Source organism: Vanellus vanellus (genome assembly GCF_965231255.1).
Source record: "Vanellus vanellus genome assembly, chromosome: 28".
Taxonomy (NCBI): Eukaryota; Metazoa; Chordata; class Aves; order Charadriiformes; family Charadriidae; genus Vanellus; species Vanellus vanellus.
Window position 1 is genome coordinate 525,027 of NC_138933.1, and position 27,503 is coordinate 552,529.

At 61.1% G+C, this 27,503-nt stretch overlaps 2 protein-coding genes across 2 annotated transcripts; one reads left to right on the top strand and one right to left on the bottom strand.

The window, feature by feature from the left end:
* Positions 1-1,774: 1,774 nt before the first annotated feature.
* COL2A1 (collagen type II alpha 1 chain) lies at positions 1,775-19,758 on the top strand (the record flags this gene model as incomplete). Its single annotated transcript, XM_082496475.1, has 54 exons — positions 1,775-1,835; positions 3,396-3,599; positions 4,495-4,511; positions 4,808-4,840; positions 5,022-5,054; positions 5,174-5,227; positions 5,341-5,442; positions 5,528-5,605; positions 5,835-5,879; positions 5,964-6,017; positions 6,121-6,174; positions 6,306-6,359; positions 6,469-6,522; positions 6,618-6,671; positions 6,903-6,947; positions 7,071-7,124; positions 7,256-7,300; positions 7,426-7,479; positions 7,575-7,673; positions 7,858-7,902; positions 8,564-8,662; positions 10,266-10,319; positions 10,775-10,882; positions 10,991-11,044; positions 11,151-11,249; positions 12,210-12,263; positions 12,355-12,453; positions 12,537-12,590; positions 12,801-12,854; positions 13,118-13,171; positions 13,294-13,347; positions 13,448-13,492; positions 13,789-13,887; positions 14,010-14,117; positions 14,197-14,250; positions 14,338-14,391; positions 14,477-14,530; positions 14,634-14,687; positions 14,765-14,872; positions 14,984-15,037; positions 15,127-15,180; positions 15,538-15,699; positions 15,795-15,902; positions 16,304-16,411; positions 16,645-16,698; positions 16,800-16,907; positions 17,465-17,518; positions 17,632-17,739; positions 17,927-17,980; positions 18,146-18,253; positions 18,340-18,628; positions 18,764-18,951; positions 19,242-19,484; positions 19,612-19,758. The coding sequence occupies 54 exons, from the start codon at positions 1,775-1,777 to the stop codon at positions 19,756-19,758; spliced, it is 4,437 nt and encodes a 1,478-aa protein (XP_082352601.1).
* A 3,633-nt stretch (positions 19,759-23,391) lies between these two features.
* On the bottom strand, positions 23,392-25,937 carry TMEM106C (transmembrane protein 106C; the record flags this gene model as incomplete). The annotated part of the gene is given in 7 exon segments (XM_082496375.1): positions 23,392-23,551; positions 23,981-24,034; positions 24,330-24,379; positions 24,638-24,784; positions 24,787-25,039; positions 25,575-25,638; positions 25,745-25,937. Coding segments are annotated over 7 exon segments (921 nt in total).
* Between the last annotated feature and the right edge of the window lie 1,566 nt (positions 25,938-27,503).

Genomic DNA, 27,503 nt, shown 5'->3' on the forward strand with positions numbered 1-27,503 from the left:
GGCCGGGGGGGGGGGTGGTGGGGGTGGTTTGGGGGGGGGGGGGGGGGGAAAGGAGGAGGGGGGGGGGGGGGCGGCCCCGGCTCGGGTTACAGGGCCCGGGGGGCCGCGGCGGGACATATACGCGGCGTCGGGGCGGCGCGGGCACTGCTCGGCCCGACGCACGGTGAGGGGCGCCGCCGCCTCGCCATGCCCGGCCGCCACCCGCTCCGCCTCGCCGCCTCCCTCCTCCCCGGCCGCATCCTCCTCTTCTTCCTCCTCCTCCTCCTCGCCGCCTTCGCCGCCGCGCAGGACCGAGACCTCCGTGAGTACCGATCACCCCCCGACCCCCGAGAGGAGCCCCGGAGATGGGGGGGGGGGGGGGGGGGTTGGTCGTAGGGAACAAGGGGGACATCGGGGGACAGCGGGGGACAGCGGGGGATGGAGGGGGAAAGTTTCAGAGTAGTGGGGGGGACACCCTGGGGTGGGGGGGGGCAATGGGGGACAGCGCGGGGCAGGGAGGGACAGCGTGGGGACACCGGCGGACAGCAGAAGGAGAGTGGGGGACATCGTGGGGACACCGGGGGACAGCTTGTGACACTGGGGAACACCCGGGAACAGCGTGGGATGGAGGGGGAAAGTTTGAGGGTAGTTGGGGGGGACAGCCTGGGATGGGGGGGACACTGGGGGACAGCGTGGGACAGGGAGGGACAGCGTGGGGACACTGGGGGACAGCACAGGGAGAGTGGGGGACACCGTGGGGACAGCAGGGAACAGTGTGGCATGGAAGGGGGACAGTGAGGGATGGAAGGGGAAAGTTTGAGGGTACTGGGGGGGACAGCTTGGGATGGGGGGACACTGGGGGACATCTTTGGACAGGGAGGGACAGCGTGGGACGCTGGGGGACAGCACAGGGAGAGGGGGGTACAGTGTGGGGACACTGGGGGACAGCGTGGGGACATGGGAGACAGTGTGGGATAGAGGGGAAAGGTTTGAGGGTAGAGGGGGGGACCAGCCTGGGATGGGGGAGGGACACTGGGGGACAGCGTGGGACACTGGGGGACAGCACAGGGAGAGTGGGGGACACCAGGGGACAGCGTGGCACAGAGGGGGACAGCGTGGGATGGAGGGGGGGGGTGTGGGATGGATAGGGAAAGTTTGAGGGGAGTTGGGGGGAGACCAGTCTGGGATGGGGGGGGTCACTGGGGGACAGTGTGGGATACTGGGGGACAGCGTGGGGACACTGGGGGACAGTATGGGATAGAGGGGACATAGTGTGGGATGAATAGGGAAAGTTTGAGGGTAGTGGGGGGGACAGCCCGGGATGGGGAAGGGACACTGGGGGACAGCGAGGGACACTGGGGGATAGCACAAGGCGAGTGGGGGAGACTGGGGGACACTGGGGAACGGTGTAGGACACTGGGGGACAGTGTGGGATTGAGGGGCCATAGTGTGGGACAGATGGAGAAAGTTTAAGGATAGTGGGGCGGGCAGTCTGGTATGGAGGGGGACAATGTGGGACACAGGGACAGCGTGGGACAGAGGGGGACAGCACAAGGAGAGTGGGGGACAGCGTGGGGACACTGGGGGACAGTGTGGGACACTGGAGGGATGGAAGGGGAAACTTTAAGGACAGCGGGGAGGAGAGCACGGGGTGGATGAGGACAGTATGGGACACTTAGGGGACGCCTGGGAGACTGGGGGACAGCCTGGGAGACTGGGGGACAGCATGGGACACTGGGGGACAGGGAGGGACAGAGGGGACAGCCTGGGATGGGGGGGGGGCAGCATTAGGACCATGGGGTATGGATGGGACAGCGGGGTGCAGCTTGGGGACAGCAGGTTACAGCGTGGGGACAGTGGGGGACAGCCTGGGGTGTAGGAGATGGGGCAGGGGACACGGCGGGGACAGTGGGGGACAGCAGGGTCCAGCCTGGGACATGAGGTCCAGCTGGGGACACAGGGTGTAGCTGGGGACAGGGGGGTCCAGCCTGGGGACACTGAGGTCCAGCCCTGGGGTACATCCCAGGGACCCTGGGGACTGGCCTGGGGACACTGGGGAACAACCTGGGGACACCAGGGAACATCCTAGGGACCCTGGGGACACCAGGGCATCTCCTGGGGACGCTGGATCACATCCCAGGGACCCCGGGGCACATTCTGGGGACCTGGGGCCACCTGGGGCCACAGATGACATCTCAAGGTCCCTGGGGCCACCAGGGCACATCCCAAGGCCACCAGGACACATCCCAGGGCCACCTGGGCACCTCCTTGGGGACCATAGGGCACCTTCTGGGGACCCTGATGTGCAGCCTGGGGACACTGGGGCTCCTCCTGGCCACCCAGGGGCACCTCCTGGGGACATCAGGACACATCCCAGGGACCCTGGGGCACCTCTGGGGGACGTGGGGGTGCAGCCTGGGGACACCAGGGAACATCCTAGGGACCTTGGGGACATCAGGACATCTCCTGGGGATGCTGGATCACATCCCAGGGACCCCGGGGCACATTCCGGGGACCTCGGGGACACCTGGGGCCACAGAAGACATCTCAAGGTCCCTGGGGACACCTGGGCACCTCCTGGGGACAGTGGGGTACCTCTTGGGGACACATCCCAGGGGCCCTGAGGCACCTCTGGGGGACGTGGGGGTGCAGCCTGAGGACACCACGGTGTCGTGTGTGTCCCCCAAGACCTTGGGGACACTGGTGACAATGCCCACATCCCACCAGAGATGTAGGGGCTTTGGGGACACACTGAATGTCCCCAAGATGGGGGACACTGAGTGCCATTAGGGTTCCTGGGGAGGTTGGGGACCCCCCCACCCCCCCACTTCAGGCTGGAAACCCTCTGTGTCCCCACTGAGACCTTGGGGACACCGGTGACAATGGCCACGTCCCACCAGAGGTGCAGGGACACACTGAGTGTCCCCAAGACGGGGGACACCGAGTGCCATTGGTGCCCTGGGGAGGTTGGGGACCCCCCCACCCCCCCACTTCAGGCTGGAAACCCTTTGTGTACCCCCCGAGACCTTGGGGACACCGGTGACAATGCCCACATCCCACTGGGGGTGCAGGGACACACTGAGCGTCCCCAAGACAGGGGACACCGAGTGCCATTGATGCCCTGGGGAGGTTGGGGACCCCCCCACCCCCCCTGCTTCAGGCTGACCCCCCTTTTGCTGAGCGCTCCCCCCCCCCCCCTTTCCCGGGTGACCCTATTCCTCTAAGGGGTTGTCACCCCTTAAAGGATGGCAGTGCCACCACCTCCGTCACAGCTGACTGCGGTCCCCTGCCACCCCCTCCTCTCCCCCCCCTGCATCTCCCCCCCCCCCCCATCCATCCCCGTGTGTGCGTGTGTGTCGTGTCCCCCGTCCCCTGTCCCCCCCTGTCCCCCCCCCCCAATTCGCTTGTCCCCGCAGCCGAGGCGGGCAGCTGCCTGCAGGACGGGCAGAGCTATAGTGACAAGGACGTGTGGAAGCCGGAGCCGTGCCGTATCTGCGTGTGCGACACGGGGACCGTCCTCTGCGACGACATCATCTGCGAAGAACTGCGGGATTGTCCCAGTCCCGAAATCCCCTTCGGAGAGTGCTGCCCCATATGCCCCACTGACCAACCCAGCGGTTGTAATTTATTTATTTATTCCTTCCTCTCCTCGAATAAATAAATTACCCGGTCGGGGGAAGGGGCTTTTAGTTTGCCCCATAGTTGGGGGGGATATGGGGGGGGGGGGAGGTGGGGAGTGTGGGGAGGAGGGGGGGTGGGATACATCCACGAGGAGCCCCAGGGGAAAAGGCAACTTGCCCCCCAACTCCCCCCCCCCCCTAATTTTTACAGGGGGGTTAAAAAAGATAAAATCATCCCGGGGTGGAAAAATGTTATTTCCCCCCCCTCCCCCCCTAAATGGCAGCTGGTTTTAAAGCTTTTGGGGTGTTTTTTTTTTTTTTTTTTAAATGAGATTCCTCCAAAGGCGGATGGATTTGGGGTGATGGGGGGACACACACACACTACAGCCTTGTGTGTGCCCCCCCCCCCCCCCCCCCCATCATCCCACCCAAAGGGCCGCTCAAATGGTGTTTCCACCCCTAAAACTGTGATAATTCCCTCGGAATGATGGAAAAGTGCTGCCCCCCCCCCCCTTCCACCCCGCCAGGAAGGGCTATGACCCCCCCCAAAAAAAAACCCAAAGTTGCCTTTTTTAACCCTTCCCTGCCCCCTCGGGGGGGTGGGTGGTGGTGTGAAGGGTTAAGCCCCTTCCCCCCCCCCCAAAAAAAAACCCACCCTGCGCGGCCCCATTCCCGCATGCTGAACCCCGCTTTGCCCCCCTGCCCCGCTTCGGGGGAGCCCCCGCGCTCCTGTGCCCCCCGGTTTGGCCCCACAGCCCCCCCAGGAGCATCACCACCCCCCCCCCCCGGGCTGGGGACGGTGTCCTCTGTGTGTGTGTGTGCCCCCCCCCCCCGCCCCCTCCAGCCTGTGTCCCCCCCCCCCTAATTTCTCTTTATTTCTTTGTTTTTCCAACAGGGCAGCCTGGCCCCAAGGTGAGGTTGGTGTGTGTATGTCCCGTCCCCCCCGTCCCCCCCCCCCGCAGTCCCAATTTCCTGGGGTTTTCCCCCAAAACGGGCTGGGGGGGGGGGGGGCTCAAGGCAGGACCCCATAGCATCTGCATGGGATGAGCGGTTCGGGGGTTGTCACCTCCCGGGGGGGGGTGTCACCTCCTGGGGGGGGGTTGTTACCTCTTGGGGGGGATTTTTTTTACCTTTGGGGGGGGGGATTTTTTAGAGGGGGGGTCTGGGGGTGGCCCCCCCCTTGGCTCACCCCATGCTTTGCCTTGCAGGGACAGAAGGGTGAACCCGGTGACATTAAAGATGTAAGTGCCCCAAGTTGGGGAGGGGGAGGGGGGGGGGTTGCGCTGGGGTACCCCCGAAATGGGGGGCCCTGTTGTTGTGGGGATGATATGGGGGCGGGGAGGGGGGAAATCCCCCCAGCCTGCACCCGTCTCACCCCACCATTGTGTGTCGTCTCGTGTCCCCCCCCCCCTAATTTCACAGGTTGTAGGACCCCGAGGGCCTCCGGGACCGCAGGTGGGAGCGCGTTTCTCCGGGCGCATTGCTGGAATATTTGTGGGAGGGGGATGTGGGAGGGGGGGTGGTCGGGGGGGAGACCTGACACACCCCCCCCCCCCCCCTTCTTCCTCTCTCAGGGCCCGGCAGGCGAGCAGGGACAACGAGGGGACCGTGGCGAGAAGGGGGAGAAGGTGACTGTGTACCCCCACCCACCCACAGGACCACTGGTGTGGTGCCGCAGAGAACTGTCACGCTCGCCGCATGGATGACACCCCCTCCCCATCTTTTTTCTCCCCCCTTCCAGGGTGCTCCCGGCCCCCGCGGTAGGGATGGAGAACCCGGCACCCCTGGAAATCCCGGCCCCCCCGGCCCCCCCGGACCTCCCGGCCCCCCCGGCCTCGGTGGGGTGAGTATCGAGAGCGGTGTTTTTTGGGGTGAAATGAGGAGGTTTTGGGGGCGGCGGGTGCGCTCAGCCCCTTTCCCCTTTGCAGAACTTCGCGGCGCAGATGGCAGGCGGCTTCGACGAGAAGGCTGGAGGCGCGCAGATGGGCGTCATGCAGGGACCCATGGTGAGAGGGGACCCCCCCCCAGGACCAGGGACCCCCCCCCCCAAACCCAAACCCACCCCCCGCCCCAGGGGGACGTGGTGGCGGGTCCTGTCTTGGGACACGGGGGGACCTCTGCGTCACCAGCGATGAGGACCGTCCCCGTTTTGGGGGCACCCCACTGATTTGGTGATGAGGGGGGGTGGGGTGGCCACCTCGCCCCCCCCCCCAACACTATTGTCTCTGCCCTCAGGGCCCCATGGGACCCCGCGGCCCCCCCGGACCTTCTGGTGCTCCCGTAAGTATTCCCCCTCCCGCCAGGCTGGGGGGTCACCGGGTGGGCACCCCGCCACCCCGCTGATGCCACCGTCCTCCGTTCCAGGGTCCCCAAGGATTTCAAGGCAACCCCGGTGAGCCCGGCGAGCCCGGCGCTGCTGTGAGTGTCACCCCCTGTCCTGTGTGTGTGTCCCCACCCCCCCATCTTAGGGACATGCCACCCACCCGCTCCCACTCACCCACCGCTTCTCTATCCCCTTTAGGGTCCGATGGGTCCCCGGGGACCGCCGGGACCTCCTGGGAAACCCGGTGACGACGTGAGTCCTTTGCCGCGCCGGCGCCGGCTGGCAAACCCTGGCTGAGAACGGGCAGCTCGTTGCAGCAGTGGCCGCAGCCAGAGGCCAAAGGGTGATTTTATCCCCCCCCCCCCTTCCCCATCTCATTTCAGGGTGAGACAGGAAAACCCGGTAAATCCGGTGAGCGTGGCCCCCCCGGTCCCCAGGTAAGGCAGTGCCGGGCTGGATTCGCCCCCCCCTCCCCCCACGATGGACCCCCCCCTCCGCCATGTCCCCCCTTTGTCCCCAACCCGCTTTCTCTCCGCTCGCTCGCAGGGTGCTCGTGGCTTCCCCGGAACACCCGGTCTCCCTGGAGTGAAAGGCCACCGGGTACGTGTGTGTGTGTTCCCTGTGCCCCCAGTGTCCCCACCACCTGGTGGCACAGAGGGTGACACCCCCCCCCCCCCAAATCTCTCTGTCCCCAGGGGTACCCCGGCTTGGATGGCGCCAAGGGAGAGGCAGGGGCTCCTGGAGCCAAGGTAAGTGGTGGGTGACCGTCCCCGTGGCATCGGGGCTGGCAGGGTGACCGTCCCCATGGTGTCAGGGGTGGTGGGGTGATGGTCACTGTGGCATTGGGGTTGGTGGGGTGACCATCCCCATGGCATCGGGGCTGGCAGGGTGACCATCCCCGTGGCGTCGGGGCTGGCGGGGTGACGGTCCCCGTGGCAGGGTGCCACACACCGGGGCTCACCCTCTGCCCTTCCCCGTAGGGCGAATCCGGCTCCCCCGGCGAGAACGGCTCTCCCGGCCCCATGGTGAGTCTTTGGGATGGGAAATGGGGAAACTGAGGCACGGGGGGGGGGGCGGTAAAGTCCACCCCCCCCCCCGGCCCCGCACTGGGCAGCACAGCACCTGACCCGCCGCCGTGTCCCCCCCAGGGTCCCCGCGGGCTGCCCGGAGAGAGAGGACGTCCCGGCCCCTCCGGCGCTGCGGTGAGTGTGACACCGCCTGGGTCCCCGCTGGCACCCCGCTGGCACCCCGCTGGCAGGGGGCTGCCAACAGGGCAGGGGTCCTCCATCCCACCGCGGTGCCCCCCGTGACCCCCGCTGCCGTCTCCCCCCAGGGCGCTCGTGGCAACGACGGTCTCCCCGGCCCAGCGGGACCCCCTGTAAGTAAAAGGCTTCTTGGCCCCTTCCTGGGCTACCGCACCCCATGTCACCCCAGTGGGGGACACTGGGGTCCCCCGGGACCCCCCAAAACCCGGGCAGACCCCCACGCTCTTCTCGCCCTCAGGGACCCGTCGGCCCGGCTGGAGCCCCCGGCTTCCCCGGTGCCCCCGGCTCGAAGGTAAGGGGGAAGGGGCTGCTCCCAGGTGGGGAAACTGAGGCACAGCACCAGCTGCCCCCCCCCCTCACCCCATCTGTCCCTCCCCCTCACTCCAGGGTGAAGCTGGTCCCACCGGCGCACGAGGTCCCGAGGGTGCCCAGGGCCCCCGCGGTGAATCCGGCACCCCCGGCTCTCCTGGCCCTGCTGGCGCCCCCGTAAGTGCCATCACTCGCTGTGTTCTGTCCCCCCCACCCCTCCCCTCCCGCAGCGGTTTGTCCCCACATGTCCCCTGGCCTGGGAGCCAGGGGGATGGGGCTGATCCTGCGAGCAGGGATGGGGGGGGATCATCCTCCGGTTGGCAGTGGGGAAACTGAGGCACAGGGGTGTGTCTTTTTTTAGGGTAACCCAGGGACTGACGGCATCCCCGGCGCGAAGGGCTCGGCGGTGAGTACGGCTGTGGATGGGGACCGGGATGGGGATGGGGACAGGGATGGGGTGTCCCAAGCCCCGGGGGGGGGGGGGCTGGGGCTCGGGAGAGGGCTGGCCCTGTGTGGGGAGGGGCTGCCGAGGGCTGAGCTGCGATTTGGGGACGCATGGGGACCCTGGGGGTTGGGGGGGGACACAGGGATGTGGGAGGGATGGGAGGATGCGGGATGCTGGGGGAGGTGGGATGCTGCGAGATACTGGGGGACACGGGGACGCTGGGGGACACGGGGACACTGGGGGACATGGGGATGCAGAGGGATGCAGGGAGGTACTGGGGGACGCTGGGGGACACGGGGACACTGGGGGACATGGAGATGTGGAGGGATGCAGGGATGCTGGGGGACACTGGGGGATGCTGGGGGTTGTGGGATGCATGTGGGACATGGGGACGCGGAGGAGTGTGGGGATGCTGGGGGACTCTGGAAGATGCTGGGGAACACTGGAAGATGCTGGGAGGCGCCGGGGGCTGCGAGGACACTGTGGGACACAAGATGCTGGGGGATGCGGGGATGCTGGGGGACACCGGGGATGCTGGGGGAGGCGGGAGGACACGGGAGGTGGGGACATCGGGGGACACGGACCGTGCCGTGCCCCCCTCGACGCGGCCGGTTCCCCGCAGGGCGCCCCGGGCATCGCCGGCGCTCCAGGCTTCCCCGGCCCCCGTGGCCCACCCGGACCCCAGGGTGCCACCGGCCCGCTGGGACCCAAGGGACAGACGGTAAGAGCCCCCCGAGAGCCCCCCAAGATGAGGACCAGGGCCCTGGCCCCGCCCACTGCCTCATGGCTCCGCCCACTGCCAACCACCCCACCCACTCTGTGACATGCTCCGCCCATTCTGCCACAGGCCACGCCCCCATTGACATTGCGGGTCCCCTCCCCGGTCACCCTTGGGTCACCCACGTCTGGTCCCCAAAGGGGCCACTGGGGATGGGGTGGGGTGAGGATGGGGATGGGATGAGGATGGGGACAGGGATGGAGACAGGATGGAGATGGGGACAGGATGGGGACAGGGATGGGGATGGGGACACTGATGGGGACAAGGACGAGGGCAGGGATGGGGTGAGGATGAGGATGGGGTGAGGATGGGGACAGGGATGGAGACGGGATGGAGATGGGGACAGGATGGGGATGGGGACAGGGATGGGGATGGGGACAGGGATGGGGATGGGGACAGTGATGGGGACAAGGATGAGGTGAGGATGGGGACAGGGATGGAGTGAAGATGAGGATGGGGACAGGGGTGGGGACAGGATGGGGATGGGGACAAGGACGAGGACAGGGATGGGGTGAGGATGAGGATGGGGTGAGGATGGGGACAGAGATGGGGACATGGATGAGGTGAGAATGGGGATGGGGATGGAGCCGAGGACAGGGATGGGGACAGGGACAGGTAAGAGGACTGGGATGCGGATGGGAATGGGAATGGGGATGCGATGAGGAAAGGGATGGGGATGAGGATGGTGATGGGGACAGCTATGGGGACAAGGACAGGGCTGAGGCTGGGGTCAGGAATGAGGGCAGGAGTTGGGGAGAAGAAAAGGGATGGGGACAGTACTGGGGACAGGGATGGGGACAGGGATGGGGTGGGGACAGGGATAGGAATAGGAAGGGGGGACGGGGATGAGGTGGGCACAGGAAAGGAGACGGATGGGGTGGGGACAAAGATGGGGGTGGGCTTGGGGACAAGGATGGGAGCAGGAATGGAGGATGGGAGCGAAGATGAGAACAGGAAAGGGGATGGGGACGGGATGGGGATGGGATGGGGACAGGGATGGAAGTGAAGGTGAGGACAAGGCTGTGTTGGGGACAGGGATGGGGACAGATGGGGACAGGGTGGGAAAGGGATGGGGACAAGGACACGGACAAGGATGGGGACAGGGATGGGAGTGAAGGTGAGAATAAGGCTGTGTTGGGGACAGGGATGGGGACAGATGGGAACGGGATGCGGACAGGGATGGGGGCAGGATGGGAATGGAATGGGAACAGGGATGTGAACAGGGAGGGGGACAGGGTGGGGAAGGGATGGGGACAGGGATGGGGACAGGGATGGGGGCACAGGGATGGGGACAGGGATGGGAGTGAAGGTGAGGACAAGGCTGGGTTGGGGACAGGGATGGGAACAGGGATGAGGACAGATGGGCACAGGATGGGAACGGGATGGGAACAGGGATGTGAACAGGGAGGGGGACAGGGGTGGGGATGGGAACAAGCAGGAAGATGGGGACAGGGATGGGGTCACGACCTGGAGAAGGGACCGGGGACGGGGACAGCCGTGGGGACGCTGCGGCCCCGTCCCCCACCGCCGCCCTCTCGCTCCGCAGGGAGAACCCGGCATCGCGGGCTTCAAAGGCGAACAGGGACCGAAGGGCGAGACGGTGAGTGCGGATGGGGGGGGGTCCCCACATCCAACCCCCCCCCTAAAATCCCCCCCCACCCCCCCCCACCCCCCGCCTTGGCTGGGGGGTCCGTCCCGCGGCCCCTCGCTCTCCGAGCGGGGCTGGAGTGTCTCGTCGGCGTCTAACGAACCTCTTCCCCTAACGAGGCCCCTCGAGGGGCAGCGTCCCCCCTCCCACGGGGGAACAATAGCCGCTGTGTTCGTGTCCCCCCCCGCCGGGGACATTCCCCCCTCGCTTCATTAACCAGCCTCAATACGTGGGGCCGGAGCCCCGCCGCGGCGGCCGCCGAGCCCCGGCGCCGGCGGGACACGTGGCACGGCGAGGGGGCTCCTGCCCGCCACCCCCGGGGTCTGCCATTTATTGGGGGGGTGGGGGGTGGGGTGATGAGAGGGGAGGAAGGCTCCTCGTGACCCCTTTTTCCTCTTCTTCCTCAGGGACCCGCAGGACCCCAAGGTGCCCCCGGGCCGGCTGGTGAGGAAGGCAAAAGAGGAGCCCGCGGTGAACCCGGTGCTGCCGGTCCCGTGGGACCACCCGGAGAGAGGGTGTGTGGCCCCCCCCATGCCCCCCACAGCGAGGTGTTGTCCCCCAAAATCTTCCTCCCCCCCACACACACACACCCTGACTTCACTCCTCCTCCTCTTCCTCCCTAGGGTGCTCCCGGCAATCGCGGCTTCCCCGGGCAGGACGGGCTGGCTGGACCCAAGGTGGGACGTTGGGGTCATGGGTTGGGGTTGGGGGGGGGGAGGGGGTCCAGGGGTGGGGGTGAGCACCCCCTGAACCCCCAAACTCACCCCTTCTCCCCCCGCGCAGGGTGCTCCGGGCGAGCGTGGCCCCGCCGGCCTCGCGGGTCCCAAAGGAGCCACCGGTGACCCCGGTCGCCCCGGAGAGCCCGGACTGCCCGGAGCCAGGGTAAGAGTCCAGGGGGGGGTCATATCCTGCACCCCCACAGGGTAGGGGGGGGTGTGCATGGATGGGGGCTCCCCACTGAGCTGGGAGAGGGGGGGGTCAGCCAGGGCAGGACCATGTGGGGATGGTGGTGACACTGGGGGACCTGCTGGGGTCAGCCAGGAGGAATTGGGGTCAGTTGAGGTGCTTTTGGGGTCCATGAGGTGGTTTTGGGGTGGATAAGGTGTTGTGTTTGGGGTTGGTTAAGGTGCTTCTGGGGTGGATAAGGTGCTTTTGGGGTTCATTACGGTGCTTTTGGGGTTGGTTAAGGTCCTTTTGGGATGGATAAGGTGGTTTTGGGGTTGGTTAAGGTGCTTTTGGGGTGGATAATGTGGTTTTTGGGTTAGCCAAGATGCTCTTTGGCATTAAGATGCTCTTTGGGGTTGGTTCAGCTGCTCTTTGGTGCTAAGTAAGAAATTCTTTGGGTGCTAAGTAAGAAATTCTTTAAGATGGTCTTTGCTAATTAAGATGTTCTTTGGGGTTATAAAAGATGCATTTGGGGTTAGTAAAGATGCTTCTTGGTGGTAATTAAGTTTTTCGGGGTTAGTTAAGACGTATTTGGGGTTAGCAAAGATGGTCCTTGGGGTTAAGATGCTCTTTGGGGTTAAGATGCTTTCTGGGATTAGTGAAGATGCTCTTTGGGGTTAGTGAAGATGCTCTTTGGTGCTAATTAAGGCACTCTTTGGGGTTAGTTAAGATGAATTTGGAGTCAGCAAAGATGCTTTTTGGGGTTAAGATGCTTTTTGGGGCTAAGATGCTCTTTGGGGTGAGTGAAGACGCATTTAGGGGTCAGCCACCATGCTCCTGGGGTTAGCCAGCCCCCCCCAGCAGTGGCCAGGACCTGGGCAGGATGGGGTCCCCAGTGGCCCCCCACCTCGGGGCCGGCCGCTGCAGCCCCCCCAAACTCCTTTCCCCCCATCGCAGGGTCTCACCGGCCGCCCAGGCGACGCTGGTCCTCAAGGCAAAGTCGGCCCAACCGTAAGTGATGCTCTGGGGGGGGTGTCAGTGTGGGGGGGGACACACACCGGGGTCCGACGCGGTCCCTGCTGATGTCCCCCCCCCCCCATAGGGCGCTCCCGGCGAGGACGGCCGCCCCGGCCCCCCCGGCCCACAGGGTGCTCGCGGCCAGCCCGGCGTGATGGGTTTCCCCGGTCCAAAAGGCGCTAATGTGAGTATCGACCGATTTTTACCCAAATCGGGGCTGCGGCCCGGGTGCGGAGCCCATCACCGTCACCTCTCTCCTCTCTCTAGGGCGAGCCTGGAAAAGCTGGTGAGAAAGGACTCCCCGGTGCCCCGGGACTGCGGGTGAGTTGTTTTCCCTCTCTCGTTGCCCCCCCCCAAAAACACATCTTGGGGTTGCTGCAGCATCACAGCCCCCCCCTCCCCCCCACCCCAACCCCCCACCCCCGGAGGCATCTGCGGTGTCCGGGTGGGGAAACTGAGGCACGGAGGGTGGAGAGGGGTCTGCAGCATCGCACCCGGAGCTCAGCACCGACTGGTTTGTCTTCTCCGTAGGGTCTCCCTGGCAAGGACGGTGAGACGGGAGCTGCCGGCCCCCCGGGACCTGCCGTGAGTGTCGCAGCTTTGTTCACCCGGGGCCAAAACCCGGGTGGGGGGTCGGGCGTTGTAGCCCCCCCCCCTTCCCAGGATCTGGCAAAGGACCACCCCGGGTCCGTTGGGGATGGAGCCCCCGCGCTCCCCGACCCTCATGGTGTTGGGGCGGGGGGGATGTCGGTATCCCCCCGTGATTGCGGCTCTGCCCAAAATCTTGGGGTGGGTGGAGCGCAAACCCCAGGAAGTTTCGGGGTTCCTCACCACCGTCCTTCCCGCAGGGTCCCGCGGGTGAGAGAGGAGAGCAAGGAGCCCCCGGTCCCTCCGGCTTCCAGGTGAGCACAAAAAGGGGCGATTTGGGGTGCTGGGGTCGGGGTGATGCTTATAGGTGACCCCAAGCCCCCGTCCCTGGGGGTCTCGCTGCCACCATGCCAATGCCACTGCTTTCCCCTCCCAGGGGCTGCCCGGGCCACCAGGTCCCCCCGGAGAGAGCGGCAAACCCGGAGATCAGGTGAGGCCCCGTTTTTCCCTCCTCTCAGCCTGCGAAGAGGGGGTCAGGACCCCCAGTAGCCCCTGAGGCTGACCCCCGACTCTTTTTCCCCCCACCACAGGGTGTTCCTGGAGAAGCTGGTGCCCCCGGTCTCGTCGGTCCCAGAGTAAGTGTCACCCGTCCTCCCGGCTGCGGGGACAGGACGCCTCTCCCCATCCCATGGTGGGGTTTTGGGGGGGCTCGAGGGGGTTGGCAGAACCTGACCACCCCTAACCAGGGCCATGGGCTCCCCCAGTCCTGGTGGCTCAGCCTCCGCTGCGGCACGTCCCCTCTCCCAGTACATCCCAGTCCCTTTGGGGCAGCGCGGGATGGGTGTTCTGCCCACCTTCCCTGGGGACATCCACGCAGAGGATGTTGTGACCCTCTCTGTGGCCCCCTAACGCTGTGTCCCCCCCACCCCAGGGTGAACGCGGCTTCCCCGGTGAACGTGGCTCTCCTGGTGCACAAGGGCTGCAAGGTCCCCGCGGGCTCCCCGGCACGCCGGGCACCGACGGACCCAAGGTGGGTGACAAGGGGGGGGCCACGTTTCGGTGGCTCAGTGCCACCGGTGGAGCCGTGAGGCTGGGGGTCTGCACACAGCGGGGGGTTGGCACCCCAATAACTTCACTTTTGCTCTGCTTTAGGGTGCAACTGGACCAGCCGGCCCCAACGGTGCCCAGGGTCCCCCAGGGCTGCAGGGAATGCCCGGTGAGAGAGGAGCAGCCGGCATTGCCGGTCCCAAGGGAGACCGGGTAAGTGATGGGTGCCGGAGGTGTCCTGAGCAGCGTCAGGTCTCAGCTCAGCTCACACCACCTCCGTCTCACCCCGCAGGGAGACGTCGGAGAGAAGGGCCCCGAGGGAGCCCCTGGAAAGGACGGCGCACGCGTAAGTGGGATGGGGACACGGTGGGAGCAGGGTGGCCGGTGAGGGATGCTCGTGGTGGCCTCATCCTCATCTGTCTCTCCTCCACAGGGTCTGACGGGTCCCATCGGTCCTCCTGGCCCTGCTGGCCCCAACGGCGAGAAGGTGAGAGTCTGGGCAGCCCCTCGGCTGCTCCCGACCGAGGGAGATGCTACCCACCCCCCCCAACTCTCCATCCTTTCTTTTCCAGGGTGAATCCGGCCCTCCTGGTCCATCCGGCGCTGCCGGTGCCCGCGGTGCCCCCGTAAGTGCCACCCCCCCACAGCCCTCTAAGTGCTGGCAGTGCCACCACTGGCCTCGCTCCCCCCGATCCTTCCCCACATTTAACCCCCATTTCTTCCCCACAGGGCGAGCGCGGTGAGCCCGGTGCCCCCGGTCCCGCCGGATTTGCCGGCCCCCCGGTGAGTATTTGGCCCCGTTCCCCCCGGCACGGGTCCAGCGTCGGCTCAATCCGCTCACGGCGGCTGCTTCCCCGCAGGGCGCCGACGGGCAACCCGGTGCCAAAGGCGAACAAGGAGAGCCCGGACAGAAGGGTGATGCCGGTGCTCCCGGTCCCCAAGGTCCCTCCGGCGCACCTGGCCCACAGGTGGGTACAGCCCAAAATGTGGGGTGAACCCCACGGGGGTCCCTGTCCCCGGGAAATTTGGGGCATCGCCTGGGCAGACACATTTCTAACCCGTTTTCCTCCTCTTCCCAGGGTCCAACTGGTGTAACTGGTCCCAAAGGAGCCCGGGGTGCTCAGGGTCCCCCTGTGAGTATGGAGGGGGTGGGCTGTGGGAGGGGGTGTTTGCAGGGAGTGCGGTACAGCATCGGAGCTGCCTTTCTCCTCTCTTTCCACAGGGAGCCACCGGATTCCCCGGCGCCGCCGGCCGCGTGGGACCACCCGGCCCTAACGTGAGTTGGGGGGCAGCCGGGATCGCTGGGGGGCAGCTGGGATCACTGAGGGGGGGGAAGGCACTGGGATGGTTCGGGAGCAGCCGGGATCGCTGGGGGGCAGCTGGGATCGCTGACCCCCAGGTTCGGGGCTCAGGAGATGCTGCTTGCTCCATGCCAGGGGCCGAGCAGCAGAGGGTCCCCGAGAAAAACAGCCCCCCTGACACCAGGCAGCTCATCAGCCCATAAAAAGGGTTTTTTTTTCTGCGGGTTTTCAAGCGCAGGAGCTGACCCGGAGCCCAAGCGGTGCCAGGATGTGGGGGATGAAGGTAGAAAAGCCGCCTCTGTTTGCACTAATCCCATCTTGTCCCCCCGCAGGGTAACCCAGGCCCCCCCGGTCCCCCCGGCTCTGCTGGCAAAGATGGTCCCAAGGGTGCTCGTGGCGATGCCGGTCCCCCGGGCCGTGCCGGTGACCCCGGTCTCCAAGGCCCCGCTGGCCCCCCTGGCGAGAAAGGCGAACCCGGCGAGGATGGCCCTGCGGTATGTTTTTTTGGGGGAGGACCTCATTCCGTGCTCATTTGGTGCTGCGCCGCCACCCCACCGGGTCTGATATCCCCACCTCTGCCTCCCCGCAGGGTCCTGACGGTCCCCCCGGTCCCCAAGGTTTGGCAGGACAACGTGGCATCGTCGGTCTTCCTGGCCAGCGTGGTGAGAGAGGCTTCCCCGGGCTGCCGGGGCCATCGGTGAGTTGTCACCCCCTCCCGGGCTCAGCCCCTTCACCCCTCCATGCCCACGGCGGCATCATCCCCCCGGTAGCCATCGGAGCAGCCAAGCTAAGCTTTCCCGACCTCAGCACCGTGAATTTGGGTGCTTTGAAGCCTGCACTGCAACGAGGCGGTCACGGGGCCGGTAGCCCCCTTGGGTGCAGGTTGAGCACCCCCGGGATCCCAATCCTGGGTGCGCTTCGGGGTTTTGCAACCAGGAGCTGCCGGTGGCATCGGGACAGGGCAATAACTGATGCTTATTTGGGCAGAGGGGTCTGGCAGCCTTAAAATGGGGCGATTGCAGGGTGAAAGGCTGCACTGGGAGCTCTCCTGCTCACGCGTGTTGTCTCACGGCTTTTTTTTTCTCCCCCCTTTATTAGGGCGAACCTGGGAAACAAGGAGCACCCGGCTCTGCGGGTGACCGAGGTCCCCCCGGCCCCGTGGGTCCCCCTGGTCTGACGGGTCCCGCCGGCGAACCTGGGCGCGAGGTAGGCAGCACCCCGGTGCGCGGGGAGGGGGTGAAGTGGGACGGTGCCTCCGTCCATGCCGGGCTCAGGATCATCCCGGTGTAACCCCAACGGCGGCACTGGACTGGCTGATCCTGCACCATAACTCAGCTCCTGGCACCTCTTTGCCGGTGTTTTTTGCCCCAAAAGGGGAGTTTGCACGCATCCTGCTCCATCCCAAGGTCAAGATTTAATTTCCCCTCTTCTCCTCCCAGGGTAACCCCGGCTCCGATGGACCCCCCGGCAGAGACGGCGCAGCCGGCGTGAAGGTGAGTTTGCCCGTGCGCTTCCCGCAGCGCTCGCTATCCACATGCCCTCTCATCCCGACCGAAAACCCCGTGGGTCTGACCATCCCCTTATCTCGGCGCAGGGTGATCGTGGCGAGACCGGTCCTGTGGGTGCCCCCGGCGCTCCCGGTGCCCCTGGTGCTCCCGGCCCCGTCGGTCCCACCGGCAAACAAGGAGACAGAGGCGAGACGGTGAGTAGCGGCATGTTGGCGAGGGAAACGGCTCGTTGGCTTTGAGGTCTTGTTAGGGGAGACAGGAACCACCCTGAGCGCAGATAAATGAAGGAACAGCAGTGCCTCCCCGGGAGCAATTAGCTACTCGGAGTAATTGGGAGAGCCAGGCGGGTGCCGTTAGCGGCTGTCACTAATTCGGCGGTGCCCCGAGTGCCGTTAGTGTCTCCGAGCATCTTCCCAAGGATTCATGAGCACCAAGAGCCCAATTCGGGCTCTGCCTCCGCACAAGCACTGCCCGGGGAGCCGTAAGCGCCGGGAGGCTTAACCGGGGAAAATCTGCCACGGTATTTATTTGCAAGGATCGTTACTCGGCGCTGATGATCCGGCTGAGAGTATTTAAAGATGCCGTTCGGTGCCGGCAGCTGCCGATTCCCGGTGCTGTGAGCAGGGCAGCTCGCGGGCAGCGGGGCTGGTTCGGATCCCTCCTCCCCCCCCCTCCCCCGAAGGCACAGGGTACCCCCGGCATCATCCCGTGCTCCTGCCCCTCTTTTGACTCCCCTCTTTTCTCTCCCCAGGGTGCACAAGGTCCCATGGGTCCCTCCGGTCCTGCTGGCGCTCGAGGCATGCCGGTGAGTGATGCCGGGATCATCGGGGCATCCCGTGTGCGATGCATGGGGTTCTGGGGGGCGTTCGGTGGGGGTCTGCCACCCTGAGACTGACACGTCCCCTTCTCCCCTCCCAGGGTCCCCAAGGGCCTCGTGGTGACAAGGGTGAGACGGGAGAGGCTGGAGAGAGAGGGCTGAAGGGCCACCGCGGCTTCACCGGGCTGCAGGGTCTTCCCGGACCACCCGTAAGTGTTGTTTTCGGGACCCCAGCACTCGGCCCCATCATGTCTCGCCACGGAGCTGGATGTGGCTCCTTCAGGGTGGCTGCGGCCACTGGCGGAGTCTCAAGCCCGTGCAAAGGCTCTGCTGGGGCTGAGCACCCCTCGGTGCTGGAGGTGGAGCTGTAACCATCCACCCTCACGTCCTCCTCAGGGTCCTTCTGGAGACCAAGGTGCTGCTGGTCCTGCTGGTCCCTCCGGTCCCAGGGTAAGTCCTGCACGTGGCGTTTGGGGACATGAGAGGAAAAGGAGGCACCTCCGTCCTTGAGCCCCCCCAGGTCGCCCGCCTCGCTCGATGACGGCAGGAGCTAACACCTTCCCTGCCCTGGGGTCTGGCAACGACCTGACCCCCCTCTTCGGGGTTCTCTTGTAGGGTCCCCCAGGCCCCGTCGGCCCCTCTGGCAAAGACGGCTCCAACGGCATGCCCGGCCCCATCGGTCCCCCCGGCCCCCGCGGACGAAGTGGCGAACCAGGTCCTGCGGTGAGTTAAAAATGCCATCAGCGGCAGGGAAAGGGGGTCCAGCTCACAGAGCAGCCCATCAGGATTGCATCTTCTTCCACCCGTAGGGTCCTCCCGGCAACCCAGGTCCCCCCGGTCCTCCTGGCCCCCCAGGCACCGGCATCGACATGTCAGCTTTCGCTGGCCTGGGTCAGACGGAGAAGGGTCCCGACCCCATCCGCTACATGCGAGCGGACGAGGCAGCCGGCAGCCTGCGGCAGCACGACGTTGAGGTGGACGCCACACTCAAGTCCCTCAACAACCAGATCGAGAGCATTCGCAGCCCCGAGGGCTCCAAGAAGAACCCAGCCAGGACCTGCCGTGACATCAAGCTTTGCCATCCCGAGTGGAAGAGCGGTAAGAGCCTCCATGCCTGCCTCCTCCTCTCCTGTCCTTCTCCCCCATTCTCAAGAGGACAGCCAACTCCACGACGCTCTTTGCTCTGACCTCCAAAACCTCATGTTTGCACACCGTTTGTCCTCCCCGCTGCAGGAGATTACTGGATCGACCCGAACCAGGGCTGCACCTTGGACGCCATCAAAGTTTTCTGCAACATGGAGACGGGCGAGACCTGCGTCTACCCCAACCCCAGCAGCATCCCCAAGAAGAACTGGTGGACCAGCAAGACCAAAGACAAGAAGCATGTCTGGTTCGCAGAGACCATTAACGGCGGTTTCCACGTAAGCATCCCCCTGGGCTGGTACCGCACACTGAGAGCAGGAAGGGAGATTGAGCAGCAGAAGGTGTTGGGTGTCTGGTTGGAGGGATGGGATGTCCTTCCTTGGGGTTGTGTCGATACGAGGGACTGGGTGCTTTAGAGGACTATATTGAAAGGTTGGAGTTGGGCCAGTCAGGCTGTGACTTTTGCAGCCATCTAGGAAGATAAAGTATGGAAGTTCCCTCAAAAGGTGCCTGAAAATAGGGTGGTTGTGACACCCCCAGGTTTTAACGTCTCGCCTCTTCCCTCCAGTTTAGCTACGGCGATGAAGACCTGGCTCCCAACACCGCCAACATCCAGATGACCTTCCTCCGCCTCCTGTCCACTGAAGGCTCCCAGAACGTCACTTACCACTGCAAGAACAGCATCGCCTACATGGACGAGGAGACGGGCAACCTGAAGAAAGCCATCCTCATCCAGGGATCCAACGACGTGGAGATCAGGGCTGAGGGCAACAGCAGGTTCACATACAGCGTCTTGGAGGACGGTTGCACGGTAAGTCTGCGGGCGCCTGCAAGGGAAAGACGTAGACGATGAGTTGGGGTTCAACCCGTGGGGTTGCTGGTGGTTTGGAGGGCTCAACAGCATCTCATAACATCCTCCCTCCACGTTTTCTCCCCAGAAACACACTGGCAAATGGGGCAAGACAGTCATTGAGTACCGATCACAGAAGACCTCGCGCCTGCCCATTGTAGATATTGCACCTATGGACATTGGTGGAGCCGATCAGGAGTTTGGCGTGGATATTGGCCCAGTCTGCTTCTTGTAAAAAGAATTGTTTTATTTGTGTGTTTGTTTGTTGTTTGTTGTTTTTTGGTTTTGTTTTGTTTTGTTTTTTAAAAAAAAAATCCAGGCCAATACCATAAAAGTAAACTAAAAAAACCCACCAACCCACCCCAAACCCACCCCGAGGACCCGAGTACCTTCCAATCGCTCATACGACTTCTGCACTGAATGGCTGCAACAACCCCTCGATTCACGCCCTTCCGTCGGGGACCACCGCCTCTTTCCAACGCCGTCCGGGCAGGCTGCGAAATTAAAAACAGAAAAAAAAAACCAAACCCCACGGTCTTATTTATTTATTCTCTTCCTGTAAGACCTATTTTTTAGGTCAGGTGGAGGTGGGAATCTAACTGGCAGGTACGACGGCCCTTCCCTGCAAAAGGGATCTCGCAAATCCAGGTATCACGAATCCCCTCCCGCCCCCGTCCCCTCCCCCTGTGTATCACCAGCAGGAGTGCTAATGTATAAATACGACAAAAAAAAAAAAAAAAAAAAGAAATAATAATAATAATGGTGCTATTCTTGTAAAACAAGTCTGTATTTTTTAACATCAGTTGATATAAAAAAAAAAAAACTTTTGGTGGAAAGTACAAGTCGATCTGGTGTCGTTTTTGTCGGTGTTCGTTGCAGTCTAACGCCTTTCTCCCCGTTTCTCAGCCGCGATAAAGGAAGGGTTTGGGGTCAAATCTCCAACTTTTCTGGGTTGGGGCTACCTCACAAAGGGAAAAAAAAAAAGCACCAAAACAAATCAATCCCCCACAAAGCCAAAAAAAGGGAGAGGAAACCCAGCACGAGGTTTCTCTTAAGGGATCCCTTCTCCCACTAAACAGAACTGGTGCGAGTCAAGGCAAGCGCTTGGGTCACAAGTTAAAGGAAACCAGTAAAACCAGTGGGGAGGGGGATGCTGGGCCCGATCCTCACGCAAATCCATTTGGTGGTGCCCTCTAACCCTCTTCCCCATCCTCACCCCTGAATTTATCCCATTTTGTACGTGTAAAAAATGTAATTTCAGGATATAATTTGCAATACTGAGAGCGGTAGAGTTCGCAGCCATCGCATGTAAAGCAGCTGCGCCTTTATGGCTTCATAAAAAGTTGCATATGTAAATTCTTCTCTTGCTAATTAGAGGAAAAGATTCAGTAGTTGAGGTTTTATTTATTTTTTATTATTATCTTAAAGGAAAGTAGCCCACTGACCCCACAGGAGTTACAACCATGCCCGAGCTTTATGTGCAGGATGGAACGGGCAGCAGTTGACTGGGGAGTTTGAGTTTTATGACAGTGCTTTTGTAAAAACCTCAGCTTTTTGCATCCGTTGATAGCACAGGCACTGCCGTTTTTCATTAAGAGAAATTACGACTTTAAAGGATTAAAAAAAAAAAACCACCACACAACATGCTACTTTGGGGCCCTCATCTCAATTTTAAACACTCACAGCTGGCGACGCAGCAGCAACCGCTCCTGCTAAAGCACCTGAGGATCTTTAAAAAACATTGGCAGAGGAAATTCATTAGAAAGGATTGGAGGATTAGGAAGGATTTTCAAAATAAAAAACACCCTTTAAAAGGCCAAATGCTTTGCCACATGACCTGGAGGGCACCCCTAATTATTAGAGCTCCGGCTCACCCCTGCCGCACGACTAATTTGGGGCAAAGCCGCCTCTGTTCAGCCAAGCGGTGGGTTTAGGGTTCCTGCTGCAGGCACCCAGGGAGCAACCCCCCCCCAAAAAAAATAATCACCCAGTGGGAATATCAACCCTGCTTGTAGGACCTGGCCCTGAGGAGCAGGAGAGCATGGGGGTCTCTCCAAGACAGCGACACAGGTGGGGAAGGTAATGTTGGGGAGCAGGAGGCTGCGTCGCCCCACAAGGAGAAACCACATCTCGGCCAGGAGTGAGCACCGCCAGGAAACGAGATGGGTGAAGAGCAAAGCTCATGATTTCCTTATCTTCCTTAAAAAAAGGAAAGCCCAACTCATCATAAATCAGGGTTGGGGGGTTACGAAAGTTAGAGGAGTTCGTGGCAGAGACGAGCAGGGAGTGCACAGGGTGACAGGCACTAAAGTGGGGTGGGTGACTCCAGTCACTGGTCCCAGCTCCCCTTGTGGGGGGGAACAGGGAGGTGGTTTGCTGCTCTCTGGCTGAGTTTCTTGGTCCCCACCTCCCAAAAATCATCAGGAAGAGAACAGGTACTTCTGGGCAAAGGATGAGATGACACCACTCATGACGCAGAGCGCTAACTCCAAGACAAAGCTCGATTTCTACAGGGGCTTTTCTTCAAACAAAGGACAGCGCACAGTAAGGTACAACCCAGCTTTAATCAGCAGAATTCGGTTCTAGAACCCCTGCCAGGCAGAAACACCGCTTCTTGCACAAAGGCAAGGTGCGTTTTTATTTCCCACTCACACAAAATAAAGTATCCTTCATTGAACACCTTTTCTTTTTTTCTACCTGCGCTTTGTTTCCACACACACACTCACACAAACTCACATCCAAGAGGCAGCCAGAGAAAGGGGTCGGTGCAGGTGGGGAAGAAACGAGGGCAGCAGGAGCCATCAAGCTCCAGAGAAACTACAAAGGGCAGCAGCGGAATGAAATCCTCCAAGCTGCAAACGGCGCAAGTCCGCAGGGAGAACTGCGGCAGGCTGAGCTTTCACATTTATTTGCTTTAAGAGCACAGTTGATACCATCCGCGGGGACAACCGGCTCCTGGGAGGCAAGGCTTTGAAACACCGAACTCCCACAAAAAAAATCAGTTTAAATCTGCACTCGTTCACGGCAGGCACAAGTACAAAGCGACACTGAGCTACGAGTTCCTTGGTTTCAAACCCCAGAGGCCCCACAGCTGCCAATCGTGGGGAGAAGAAGGTTCAGAGCCACATGCGGAGGAAGGTCTAATTCACAGGGAGCCTTCATGCATCCCCAGCAGCGCCGCACTTACTGAGGTCGTCTTCATTAAGACGGCGGCGTTTTGGTACGAGTTTGCTGTAGGTGGCCTCAGCTGCCAACAAACAAAATCTGCGCAACAGAGGAAGCGTGTTTCAAAGGTTTCAATTCCTTTACCTCCTTCTAGTGCAAGTTACAGAAGTGAAAGCCTTATCTGTGCGTTCCTTAAGAGAATTATCCCTTTTTATCAAGCCCTGCTTTGAAACAAGCCAGTGACACGCTGCCACTGAATAAAAAGTGGAATAAATTAATTGGACAGAATTAGTTTACCCTGAAAGGACTCGACACAGTGCTAAGCTTCAAAACAGCTGCAAAAGTCAACCCTAAATCTTTGTGATCTTCAGACCCCAAAGCATAAAGCTTGAGAGTCCAGTTTCCCTACCAAAAAAAACCCAAACTAGTTCTTCGGAACAGAAGAGGAAGGCAGGTGCAGCAGGACCCTGACTTTGGGAAGGGACCTGTGTGCTCACACATGAGCAACACCCCAAGAGGGTTTCATGGACAGGCCAGCAGCGCAGCCCAGCTGCATGTGGAAGACCGCGAAAGGGACCCAGAGCTTTCAAGTATCTCCCACCAAAGTCACTCGTGGTCCCTCCACTTTCGTTTGAAAGTTCCTGGTCCTTTCTAGGAATCCATCTGCACGACCAAGTGCCCATGGAAAGCACCAGCTGCACCCTCAGGGCTTGCTCTTGGCTTTGGCTGCGTCTCCCATGGAGGAGGACAGCAGAGGCAGCAGGTCCTGGGCAGCCGTGGAGTTGGTACTGCAATCCACATAGTGGTACGTTTCCAAAGCGCTCTGCGTCACATGGCCGATGTAGGAGAGCTTCACCGATGTCCTGGGAGAGGGGGGGGAGAGCAGTTTAGCAGGGACAGGACTAGTGACAGCAATCCCTCTATCAAAATAGCAAACCCAGCAGGTTTTACACTCATCACGTAACTCCTTTCCCCCTCCCCACCTCAAAAGCTGCAAAACCTCTCAAACTTTTGCTCAAGATCACTCACTGCAGTGAGCAGGGATACACAGAGCTGGCAAACACAGCCCCCCGGGGCACACCACCCCTCACGTGAAAGCTCAACGTGGAGCAACCTGGTGTCTTCTCCCCTCTATCTTACATTTCACCCAACTGTGTCAACTGGCCTGGATTAAAAGCTGACACAGTGAACCAGGCTGGGGTGCTTGCCAAGGGGGATTTTCTTCGTGTACCCTAGATTTGCTGCAGCAGCAATTCCCTTTTGAGTCAGGAGCCAAGCAGAGAACCACCTACCTCATGAAGATCACTATGTTATGTACCTTCACCTTGGGAAACGTGCAAAAGAAACTGGAAGAGACCAAAACAAAGAAATAGGTCAGCACGGGCTAAGCAGGGTTGCAGAGACACTTGCGTTTCTCAGTATCTTCTGATGATATTTTCCCTTTAGTGCCAACTCAACTCGAGACACCGTCCAAAAACCACGTCACAACATCCCGACAAAGCAGCTTTTCAAGTCATTTCTAGCAAACAGTTACTTTCCAGGAAGCAAGCAGAAAACAAGTAATTTCCAGAGCAAATTCTAATTAAAGCAGCTTAAACTTGCCCTCTCCCCAGCTATACACAGAGAATAGTAAATCCTTACTACACATAGAAGAAAGGCCCACCCAGCTCCGCCCTCACAGTGAAATTCACCTGTAAAAGAGAAAAGAAAAATACATTCAGTCACTGCTTGAGTAGTTGTGTAAATCCACCCCTTCCAGAGTCTTTCCCACCTTCTATTGCCTCTCAGCTAGTGTGCCTAAAGCACAGGCTGCTCTAGCCAGGAGACTGTTTTGCCAAGCAAAGCTTTAAGGTATAGGTAGACTATCATCAAGTTAACTCGCCATAGCGCACAGGTTTCATACTAGATTTGGTGATGTTTAGATTGTAAGTGCAATGAAAGATGAATACCAGTTTGTCGCTCAGCGGCTGGATGCTGGAGACGTTGGTGATCTGCTGGGTTCCCACCACGGTGTTCATGTACTGCACCTGACTAGTCAGGCTGGTCACTGTCACCGAGTAGAAGTTGGAATTCCTGATCCGTAAGGTGGCCTGGATGGAAACAGCGGGGGGAGACATGAGTGGCAGCGACCTTCCTGGCAGCTCAGCACAGAATTTATTCCCTTGGGCACACAGACGCGCAAAAAATTTACCGTGATGGCAAGAATGACAGCGGAGTTCTTCTTGTCGAACCAAACCTGAACCACTTTAATCCCATCATCATCCACCAGGACAGAGTGTGGGAACAGGAAGAAAACCACCAGTCCTGATATCAGCAGGCAGAGCAGCACGGACAGCAGGACATACAGCTTTCTGGAAGAGACAGGGAAGGGGTCACCTCCTTTGCCCTAACACAGACTCTGCAGCCACAAGAGACCTTCTACCCGAAACCCAACCCAGCCAGCAAACAACTCCTATTTGTTCTTCCCTGGAAGAGGCACAGAAGTGCTGCTCTAACATTTTCGATATCTGAAATTGCTCAAAACCCTCAGCCTTTAAAAAGTGTATTTTTTGGTAATGAGTAACCAAAGAATCATTTTTGCTCCCATAGCGTTTTCACAATCTGGTATTTTGCTGTTGGTAAGACAGTTTCTTTCTAAAAGCTTCAGTAAAGGGCGCAGCGCATGAGTAGGATCGTTGTTTCCACGTTCACCCCACAGTGGGATTTCACAGGAAGTATTTAAAAGTTACACTCTCAACTGTATTTGTTGGCATACTTGGATGAAAACAAACCACCAGATGAAGGAGAGGCTGCAGACCGGGTGAAGCGTTTAGTTGCGGCAGTAAGTGACAAAAGAGCCTTGTTTGCTCTTCACAAAATGTAATTAATCTCTTACTACACACTTACGTTCTCTGTGGACGAAGCCGTTGGTCGCTGTAGGGTATCAGAGCCACCAACTCGTTTACCTGCTCTGGAAGGGAAAAGGAACATGTTAACTGATTCTATACATTTCCAAGGTCACTCATGTAAATAGTCGAAATTTTCTTCTAATATTTAGGCCTGAGAGAAGCACTCACCTGTGGGAATGCAGCCAGTGCCTTGGCAAGTAGGACAGGTGATGCTGTCCTGACCCGTGAATTCAACATACGGAAACTTGGCAATGTCTTCCACACGGTCTCGGCTATCGAGTAAGTCATCATCATCATCCTCAGCCTTCCTCCTCTGCCTGGAGGCAGCGTTATTAACGGAGAGGGAAAGCACAGAACCCATTGCAGCTGCTGTAGAAAAGCCGCATAACCTATGACAGGGGCAGCAAGGGCAATCCTGGTCATTAAATGGGTTTTCCACATGCTTCTGGCCAACAAGGAAACCCCACCCTGAATTCCATGCATGAGGGAAACAGGCCCACCCTGGAGATCCATCCCCAACACCCCTTGGAGAAACAGCCACAAACAGAAACAGCCTCCCAGAGGGCCCAACACCCACCACAGCCAGCCCCCCAACCTCAGGGCCGACTCCCCCAGCACCCTACAAGAAGAGACACCCTATTTCAGCACACCTCAGTGGAGGCTCATTGCCACAAAGCCCCTCAAAACAGAGACACCCCCCAAAACTCAACAACTCCACAGAGACAGACCTACACTCCTCAGGACCCCCCCCAGGGGGGAGACGTAACCCTTCTCCACTGCCAGTTATGCCTTCTTAGACACCCCCGACCCCCAAAAAACACACACAGCGCCTCACACACACCATACCCCCCCAGAGGCCTACCTGTCTCCACACACAGAAACGTCCCCACTCCCCCCCGAGACCCTCAAATCCCCCCAAAAAGGAACAGTTCCCTCCAAATGACCTCACAGAGACCTGCCCACCCACACACCCATGAAGAAAAAAGCCTCCCCAGCGATAAACCGACCCCAAAAAACACCCCTAGGCCCAGCACAACCCCTCAAACCCACCGCCACAACCTCACCTCCAGCCGCGCAGCCGCCGTCTCTATGACAACACCGCCCTGCGGCGGTGGGTGGAGCCTCACCCTGGCTCCACCCCTCCGCCGCTGCCGGCGCAGGCGCACAACGCGCAGGGCGGGATGGAGAGGGCGGGATTCTACAGAGCCCGCCCCCTCATTGACGCCCCGCCCCGTGCGCCCCCCAGCGAGGGGAAGTGGGCGGAGCTTTGGTGGCACCGCCTCACCGTGACGAACAGCCCCGCCCGGGCGTGGCGATCCCTCAGTGCGCATGCGCCTCACCGCAGGGGGCGGTGCCCACGGTCCCACCCTTTTGGGCGCGGCGGAGGGGGCGTGTTCGGAGCTGCGCATGTGCCGGTGCTACGCGGGGGGTCTCGCAGGCGGGGTAAATTGGGTGTGGGCGTGTCCGCATGCGTACGCCCACTGCGGGTTTCGCCCCGCCCTTCTCGCGCATGCGCGGAGGAGGGAGAGGGCGCGGTGACAGACCGCGCATGCGCGGGGTGGGAAACCAGTACGGGACCCCCTTTACGCCAGTATGATTGCCCCTGTCCCAGTACGGGGCTTTCCCACACCAGTATGAGGACCCCGTCCCCGGATGGTGCTTTCCCATACCAGTTGGGGTCACCTGTCCCAGTATGGATCTTTCCCACACCAGTATAAGCTTACCTGTCCCAGTATGGGGCTTTCCCACACCAGTATGAGGGCACCCATCCCAGTATGGAACTTTCCCACACCAGTATGATTCCCCCCATCCTAGTATGGGGCTTTCCCACACCAGTATGATTGCCCCCATCCCAGTATGGGGTTTTTCCACACCAGTATGAGGACCCCGTCCCTTATGGTGCTTTCCCATACCAGTCTGGGGTCAC